Source organism: Lipotes vexillifer, unplaced genomic scaffold (genome assembly GCF_000442215.2).
Source record: "Lipotes vexillifer unplaced genomic scaffold, Lipotes_vexillifer_v1.1 scaffold847, whole genome shotgun sequence".
Classification (NCBI taxonomy): Eukaryota; Metazoa; Chordata; class Mammalia; order Artiodactyla; family Lipotidae; genus Lipotes; species Lipotes vexillifer.
In genome coordinates, this window is record NW_006778821.1 from 274,933 (window position 1) to 284,475 (window position 9,543).

Sequence of the window (9,543 nt, forward strand, 5' to 3'; positions counted from 1 at the left end):
GACTCTAAGAAAATAAGGAGATCAGCAAAAGATAAGAAAAACAGAAATGCCTGCTGAAACTGTATCATCATCGGGGAAGTGCTGAAATGTTTTCAAATAGCACTCTCTCGCACTCTCTCGCGCGCGCGCGCTCTCTCTCTCTCTCCCCCCCCCCCACTCCCCCTCTCACCTTTCAAATACCTCAATGGCAAAGACAGTTGGCTCATGGGAAGAGAGGGGGAGGGAAGAGGATACACAGGTACCTGAAAGCCAGCTGTGGCAAACCTGAGATGTCTTTCGAGTCTCATATTTTATATGAAAATTTCAAATGAAGCTTGCTTTTGATTCCATAATGTATCAGTTTGTTTTCATTTGAAAATGGTGTTAAATTATTTATATTACTTAACTCCCTCTTCCAAGTATGGAAGTAAAATTGATGCTCTAAAATGCACCCAGTGGGGACTTCCCTGATGGTCCAGCGGTTGAGAATCCATCTTGCAATGCAGGCGACACCGGTTCGATCCCTGGTCGGGGAACTAAGATCCCACATGCCGCGGGGTGACTAAGCCCGTGCGCCACAATGAAAGATCCCAAGTGCCGCAACTAAGACCCAACACAGCCTAAATAAATAAATAAATTTTTTTAAATAAAAAAAATGTACCCAGTGGCTTCTAGGACCTCCTAGCCACCACTCGATATGGGTATCTCATTTTAAGAAGCATGGTTCTTTTAACTGAACAAACCATCAAAGTAACCCATGCACGTGGGTTTAAAAATCCAACAGAACAGAAGAGCTTACAATGAAAAATAAGAATCCCCTCCCCACCCTTTCCCATCCCCAGCCCCCTTCCACAGAAGAAACACTTTTAGGGTACAACTGTTTTTTTATCTCATAAGGGTCACTCACATATCTAAATAATGTTTATATCACTATTTCTTGATTTATGAATTCTAGACAACATCCCTAGAGCTCCTGCTATGACAGATGAAAATTTAGTTCCCTAGGACCACCTGCCACCTCCTGCCCCGCCTCCCCACATCCCTCAATATAATGAATTTGCTATTTTTACTTCAATATATTTACACTATTAGGAGCATGTTTCTTTTCTACTCCGATGTTTCCTTCCACGCAGAGGATTTTTTCCTTATCATCCCTGGCCTCTCGTCCCACCTGTTATTATTCCTCCCCATGGAGGTGGAGTGAGCTACTGGTTGGTACCTTTCTCATCTGGGAGGGCCAATCTCCCAAATGCCTTGGACTTGGCTATTTGGTTTCTCCTTCCCTCTTCACCCAGACCAACGAAAGGCACCAGCCCGGTTGAGTGTTTCTCTCTGCTGACTCTAACTTTCCCTTAGATGCCTCTTCCAAGGTCTGAGCTGAGCAGGTAGGGAGTTAGCAAAACAAGCTCCAATCTCCAACTCAGTTTTTATCAATACTAAAGGTGATATTTGGTTCTCTTTCTACTAACTCTTTGGTCTTTTCATATGGTTCATAATGTGGGTAAAGAAGAAGGTGCTATTTAAAAGATTCCTCCAATACCCCAGCATCCTTTGCTTCATGTTCCATCCACCAAGGACAGTCTCTCTTGACTTTCCACTTTGAGGCTGTTATCACTCCTGCCCTCCCATGACCTCCATCCCTTCTTCCACCCCCCGCCATTGCCCTCATTTGTGCTTTTGCATTGTCAAGGTATTGAAAACATTTGCATTTTGTTATAATAATGATATATTCTTGGCTACAAAGTTCTAATACATGATTTTGAACTATTAAAATATGGCGGGATTTTCAGGTGCCTATCCAGCTCTCTCAGACCTAAGGTTGATCCTAGTTTTACGAGGCCAGCCCTGGGTGAGTTCCGGGTGAGCTCGTGCCCTAAGCATTCAGGCAGGTAAGGCATCGTCTCAGGACTGAGACAGTGCTCAGTGCCCAGAGGGCAAGCCAATCCAGCCAAGTCTAAAGGTAGTTGGGGCCCGCTGCTAGGACACAGGCCGCAACAGCCATGCCCGCAATACAAGCCTACCTTCCGGGCTAGCTTATTTTTTTCTAGGATTTGGCACAGTTAAAAATGACTCAGGACTATTAAAAGTGTTCATAAATACCTTACCCACAGTTAGTCTGTATGTGATACCACTAGAATAATTAAAGTTCCTCTGCCAACATTGAGTCCCAAAGAGACCTTCTTGTCTATTTGCCTGACACGAGGACCACATATCATGTTTCAAATATTTTTCTGAAGAATTTGATTTACCGTCATATCAGTGTCTAAAAGATATTAAAAGATATTAAGTGATTGCTTTTCCAATCTTTGTGTGTGTGCGCGGCCGTGCCATGCGGCATGCAGGATCTTAGTTCCCCGACCAGGGATCGAACCTGTGCCCCCTGCACTGGGAGTTCAGAGTCTTAACCACTGGAAGTCCCTATTTTTCCAGTTATATTGGGCTAAAAATAAGCATACAATAACCAAAGCAGATACTTCTAGGGTCTTTTATTTACTATATATATATATATATATATATATATATATATATATATATACACACACACACACACACACATATATATATATATATATACTAGATATATATATATATATATATACACACACACCCAAACACACATATATATGTATGTATATACTATAATTATATGTTTATTATACTATACATATAATTTACCTATATACTTTTAGGGCATTAACATTTAAAATAATATTTGGCCCCATTGGAATAAAAGTTCTTTTATTCAAAAGACAGAGAATCAGTTTTAGAAAACAGCAAGCCAGTTTTCTAGATCAATATTTAAATATCCCTTTCAGGGTAAGCCCCAAGATGCCTGACAGCATCCAACACAACAAACATAGAAGCACCCCTATAAAGAATTAGTGAATAAATATGAAAAATCTTGCTTTAATACTAAGGTTTCTAACTTTGTGCTGAAAGTCAAAACACAGCTTTTTAAAATTTCAACCAATGCATCAAGATGAACAAGATATGTAACTCACCTCTTTAACGATATTGTGGGCTTCATCAGCATTGAAGCCGACCTAAAGATGGAAAACAAAAGATAAAGTTGTTTTCAACACAGACTTCCTTTTCCTGGTAGCTATGATGCTACACAGAATAACCTAGGCTGGCCTAGACAGGTTTTAGTGACAGGAGACCACAGTGAAAATGGGCATTAAGTCTACTGAGGCTACTAATCCCACCTTGATCATCTTTAAAATGACAAAATGCTTTGCCCATCTACCTCCATGGAGATTTTGATTGATTAGTTCTTAGGCAGAGCCTGGGCAACTATGTTTTTTTAAAAAGTGCTTTACTCATATAACACTACTATATATAAAACAGATAATCAACAAGGACCTACTGTATAGCACAGGGAATTCTACTCAATACTCTGTAATAATCTATAGGGGACAAGAATCTGAAAAAGAATAGATATGTGTATATGTATAACTGAATCACTTTGCTGTACCCCTGAAACTAACACAACACTGTATGTAAATCAACTATACTCCAATATAAAATTTAAAAAATTTAAATAGATATGGACAGCACAAGAAAAAAAAAAGTGCTTTACTGGTGATTCTGATGAACACCAGAGACTGAGGATCATTGGATTGTAAAGCTCAGGAAATAGGAGGTGGGTATAAGGATGTGTTATCAGTACACAGGAAATAGTTGCAGCTAAGTGAGAATGAGGGGGAGTGAGAAAAGAATGCTGAATAGATAAGTTTCAAGATTGTTTTTAACTTATGCTTGGCAAAAATGTGGCTTTTCTGAGTTAAAGGTTATGAAAATACTTGACCATTCCAAATTAGTGTCACTTTATAACATATAAATAATATGTTAGACCTATAATCTATATAGACCTATAATATAACAGGTCTGGCAACTTAGTCTTTCCTGTGGAGTGGCTTGATACAATCTCGAGTTAAAAGCAACCATTAATGACAAGGAAATGTCCTAGAGTCAAGAACTAGGCTACATGATAAGATTGCAATCTAAACCAAAGCACTTCAGGTAGTACATGATTTGTTTCCATCGAGACGTTTTTAGGTGCTATATGACATCAGCATGTTTGTAAATCCCACTATACAACAAAACAGTTCAAAAACCAAGTAAATTCTGAAAATAAGTATCATCTTGAGTACAGATTTAAAATATTTTCAACTCATTTAATTTACACCAGATAATTCCCCAACAACAAAGGAATAAAAATACCCAAAATAATCAGAAATATCATGAAAACAGGTGTCACAACTGCCCCTATTTAAACGGTCATTCTACCTTCAAATAAGGGCCTTATCTATTTTCAAAAGTGGTCTACAAATTAAATGGGATGTCCATTCCACTTCAATTTGGAAGGTCACCTGATCATCAGGTTGTACTGGGTGGCCATGGTAACACATGTAATTTTATTTCTTTTTAAATATAGGTATTTACGGGGTACTGCAGTACAGAACGTCTTAGGAGTCAGCAGACTAGTGCTTCTTGAGGGTGAAATTGCTTGTGCTTCAATTTCTAAAATAAGAATACTTTACCACTAACCTTGAGGTGTGTATGCCACCTGCAGCATAGAAGTAATGAATTTAAATGTGGTCTTAGCTTCTGCAGAAGCCCACATCCTAAGGATGAATGGTCCAGGAGCCCCTTTCAGGGGTCTAATGATACACCATTTTATGCTGCACCTCCACCACGTGCCTGCCTACTTTTATTTCACCGCACCATTCACCTGTGGCTACCGCTGGACAGAAGATGTCTTTGTTTATACTGCCCTGTCACAAGTTATCCTGGGATCCAACAGGCCTCATCCTCATCGTGGTTAAAGTGAAGCCAGAGTTGTAGTTGTGTAGTCAGAGGTTAGGGTTCAAATGGAGCATCTGTCATTCCTGGCAGTTCTAACTTTGGGCAAGTCACTTGGCCGCCATGAAAGTCAGAGTCCCCCATCAGTAACAGGAAGATGACAGATGACATCACGGGATTCTGGTGAGGTTTCGGGAAGCCTGAGTCAGTAAGCAAGGGCTCCTTAATCCATAAGGCGCCTCCTTCCAAACCACCCAGACGAGAGTGCCCGGGAGCGGGACCGGCTCTGCCACCAGGGCCTCGCTTGGCGGGGATGCGGCACCTGCTTTGGGGACACCAAGGGGCGGAGGAAGCAGCCGGGAAGACCGGTTGCCGAGGCCCGCCCTGCAGACTGGCGGCTCCCTCCACCCCATCCCTACCCCACGCACCCCGAGTCAGGCCTTCCACCCCTCGGCCCCGACCCCACTGCCAGCCCCCTGTGCTCCCAGCAGCCCCTGCCACCCCGACTCTCAGCCCACCCTCAGGGCCTCGGGGTGGGGAGCCGAGGATGGGCGGGGCGGATCCCGGGCCCCGAGGAGAGGACCCGGGCTCGGAGGACGCCGCACCCCAACTCTCGGGGCCGCCGGGTGCCGGGAGACCACCCGGCCAAGACTAAGCGCCAAGGCGGATGGGGGTCGCTCGCGGGCGGTGAAGGGGCGGTACCTCGTCGCAGGGGCGATGGTACTCCTCCATGGTGGCGCCAGCTCTCTTAGGAGGCTGAGGGATGGGCAGGTCTAGCTACGCGGCCGCGTACTGGCCCCGGGGAGGCCCCGCCCCCCGGTTATGGCCCGGGGCGTTCCCCACGCAGGCCCCGCCTTTGCGTCACAGCGTTACCACCTTCCTGCCCTCCCCCCCCCCCCCCCCCCCAGGCCAGCCGGACTGTCCCCTGAACCTCCGCTGCCCCCCCCACCCCCGCCCCGACTCCCATCCCACCCTCCCGCAGGATTCCTGCGACTGGAAGTGACTCTCTGTTACCTCCAACCTTTCTGGAAACCAGGGGTGGGTGTTAAAAAGCTGGGATTTGTGCCAGTGTGGGTCAGATGGGGTGACCTAGTGTCAGTCCGTCTAAACTCTGCAGTATTTATGAGTGCCCACTGCCATGGTTATTTGCACATATTCGTGCATCATCATCCAGCAAATAAGTGTAGTGAATGCAATGGTGAACAAGCTGCTTTGATTTGTCTTCTTACTAGCTATGTCACTTGGAAAAATTAACCTTCCATAGCCTCAGTTTTCTCGTATGAAAACAAAATCACACCTATTTCATGGCTGGTTGTGAGGATCAAATGAGATGCCGTATGTACTCCAACTCCTGAAGCAGATGCTCTTACACCCCTCCTCCTCCATGACTATGTAAAAGAAAACAAAAGAACTTTAATTTGTAGGACAGAAGGTACAAATATACTAAATCAAATTATAAATATTAGCAGAACGATGGTTACCTTTATTTAAAAATTACGAAGTTTCAGATAATCCTAAGGATTTTCTCATTTAAACCCGTGAGAACCCAGCAGGTTTGATCCTGTTACCATCATCCCATCTTTCAAGATGAAACTGAGGTACAGAGAGTTTATTTGCCAAAGGTCATATATCCAGTAAGTAGTAGAAGGATTTAAACTTAAGGAGGCTGATAGCAGCTAGCAGCACCCAAGTTCTTAATCACTGTATTAGTTTCCTATTGCTGCTGTAACAAATTATCATAAATTTAGTGGCTTAAAGCAGCACACATTTATTGTTTTACAGTACTAGAGGTCAGTAATCTAAAGTGAGTCTGCAGGAGTACATTCCCCTTTGGAGGCTCGAGAACAGAATCCATTTCCTTGCCTTTTCCAGCTTCTAGAAGCTGCCTACCTTTCAACGGCACAAGTGTCAAACAATTTGGGGACCATGCTTTAAAACCACCATAGCTGGGCTTCCCTGGTGGCGCAGTGGTTGAGAGTCCGCCTGGCGATGCAGGGGACGCGGGTTCGTGCACCACCATAGCTTCCCTGGTGGCGCAGTGGTTGAGAGTCCGCCTGGCGATGCAGGGGACGCGGGTTCGTGCCCCGGTCCGGGAAGATCCCATCCCATTTGCCAACATTCAGTCATGTGATTCCTCCCTTGGCAAAACCTATGGGAAAACACGTTTGGTATTTTCACCTTCAATGGTGAAAAGTGAGTGCTACTGGACAGGAAAAAGGGATGTGACATAATTGTTGGTAGGAAAGTCCTTACCAACTATTTTCATGCTGTGGTCCATATATAAAAGATAGTAATATTTGCAAGATACATTGGAGTGAACTAGAGGGGCTTTGGGGTATTTTTATGTTGTTTGATTAAAAAATATTTTCTTTAAGTTATATAATTGTAAGGAAAAAATAAAATAAAAAAGGTGTTAAAAATTTAATTTGTGAAAACTTCCAAATGAAATCTTTCAAATCTTTTAATGAGACCCTCAATCTTGCTTTCATGAATAATATTTTATATCTGGATTTATGCTTAAAATAGCTATATGCAATTTCTGTTTGAGAGATTTTAATAACTATTTTTGCTCCAAATCTTAATAGATTCTGTTGTTGAGAAGTGTTCTTCATAGAAGTAACTGATAAAACATTTAGACCCATTTTATAAACCATTCAAATTATATTTAAGGGCTTCTGTAATGGTGGTCTAAGTAATTAGAACTAACCCTTTCACTGCCAGTTAGGAAAGTTGTGCAAAATATAATAAGCATTTGCTCAAAGGAATTGGAGTTTTAATAATATGGGGAAGAATTATGCATCTAAGACCTGGAGAAGCATGCAACCTAGAAGCACGAGCAGAGCATTTGGGACAAATATTTTCCCCCTGTGGGGGTAGAAGATGCAAAGCCTTTTGCTTATGAGCCAAGAGGTAATATAATCAGATTCCATGCCCTGCCAAGGAGGAGATCTTTGGTAACAATCATATTTTGGGTTGAGAATCCAAGGATTACACCCTAGGAAAAGGTGTCAAACTATAAAGCTTGATCTTGCAGGCACTGAAGCTCAGTTTTAAATCACTTCAATTCCTGAAATTGAATTAAGGTGATCTGGCATTGCTAATGCCTCTAGCCAACTTCCAGAAGCAAATGTAAATTCTTTCTGGAGGAAGAAAACATCATTCTAGGCCTCAAATTAGATACATAATTGTTCACGTATATCATCGGATGCACAATAAAATATAACTAGGCACATACAGAGACAAAACAGCATTATCATAAATCAACAGACAATGGGAACAACTCAACAAGGGATCTAGATGGTAGAATTATCAGAATAGGCTTTAAAATGTATGTGCTTAATGTATGTGAGATAATATTAAGACTTTCCTCAAAGAACTGGAAACTATGAAAAATGTCCAAATGGAATTTCTAGAAGTGCGAAACACAATAACCAAGATTGAAAATTTAAAGGATGGGTTCTATAGTAGTTTAGCTAAAGTTGAAGATTTAATTAGTGAAATTTTAAAAACGGGTCACAAGAAAATATTCGGAATGGGGCATAAATGAATATAAAATATGTTAGAAATCATAGAGGCAAAAGGAACACCATGAGAATGTTTAATGCATGTAATTGGAGTTCCAGAAGGAGATGAGAGGGAATGGACAGAAGCAATATTTGATGAAATAATAGCTGAAAATCTTCCAAAAATGATTGAAGAACTTATTAATCACATCTTCTAGAGGAAGCAGGGGAACACTCAAAATATAATAATTCAGTAAGGATTTATTTAAACTGATGTGTGCTGGGGAGGTGGGTATGGGGGAATCCATAATGAATAGTTCAGGAACCTGATAACAGTCTACCACATTTGCCCTCAACATTCATCCTCTTGACCAGCTACAGAGGCAGAGACTATCACAACTATTTCATGTTACTTGAGCCTCTTCCAACTCCACCATCTTATATGTAGGACACAAATTATGGCTAATGTTTTTGCTTTCAGGTGGTTGCATGACCAACTTGTTCTCACATTAGAATGATACCGTAGTTGATGGGTCACCTCTATGTGTTAGGCAGCACATTTTAAAAAATATTTATTTATTTATTTATTTTTGGCTGCGTTGGGTCTTCATTGCTGCGTGCGGGCTTTCTCTAGTTGCGGCGAGTGGGGGCTACTCTTTGCTGAGGTGTGCAGGCTTCTCATTGCGGTGGCTTCTCTTGTTGAGGAGCACGGGCTCTAGAGCGCAGGCTCAGTAGTTGTGGTGCACGGGCTTAGTTGCTCCGTGGCATGTGGGATCTTCCCGGACCAGGGCTCGAACCCGTGTCTCCTGCATTAGCAGGCTGATTCTTAACCACTGTGCCACCAGGGAAGCCCAAGCAGCACATTTTAAACTGCACATCTATTGCATTTATATGGACCTAGTGATTACCACTGTAATGTCACCAATGTCATGGATCAGTGTGATGTTGTACAATTTTGGGAAGTGAGAGACTCCGGCAAACCTGCCCTGGAGGCCTTCTAATTTTTTAGTGCATGTTTTAAATTTTATATTCATAACTCTTAATTTCTGTTTTCCCCATATGTGCTTTCCAAAGTTACAATAAGATTCCAGGTGACTCTCCAATCTTTATTAGTACTTTTGTACTATGCTACAACAACTTGACCCCCAATGCCTTGCCCTCCACATGCATTTCACCCTCTGGTGATAATGTGAGTAATCATGATGTCACCTCATGCCATGAATTACTCATGCCTCATGATTCTCAGCAGGTAGCT

The 9,543-nt window shown here is 42.3% G+C and overlaps 1 protein-coding gene across 1 annotated transcript in view; it reads right to left on the reverse strand.

The window, feature by feature from the left end:
- DYNLT3 (dynein light chain Tctex-type 3) overlaps positions 1-5,579 on the reverse strand; it is an 8,992-nt gene extending 3,413 nt beyond the window's left edge. Inside the window, exons 1-2 of the mRNA XM_007451971.1 lie at positions 5,488-5,579; positions 2,982-3,023 (exon numbers count right to left, since the gene is read on the reverse strand). Coding sequence (XP_007452033.1) covers positions 2,982-3,023; positions 5,488-5,517 — 72 coding nt within the window. The 5' untranslated portion in view covers positions 5,518-5,579. The remainder of the gene's footprint in view (positions 1-2,981; positions 3,024-5,487) is intronic.
- Positions 5,580-9,543: the final 3,964 nt, after the last annotated feature.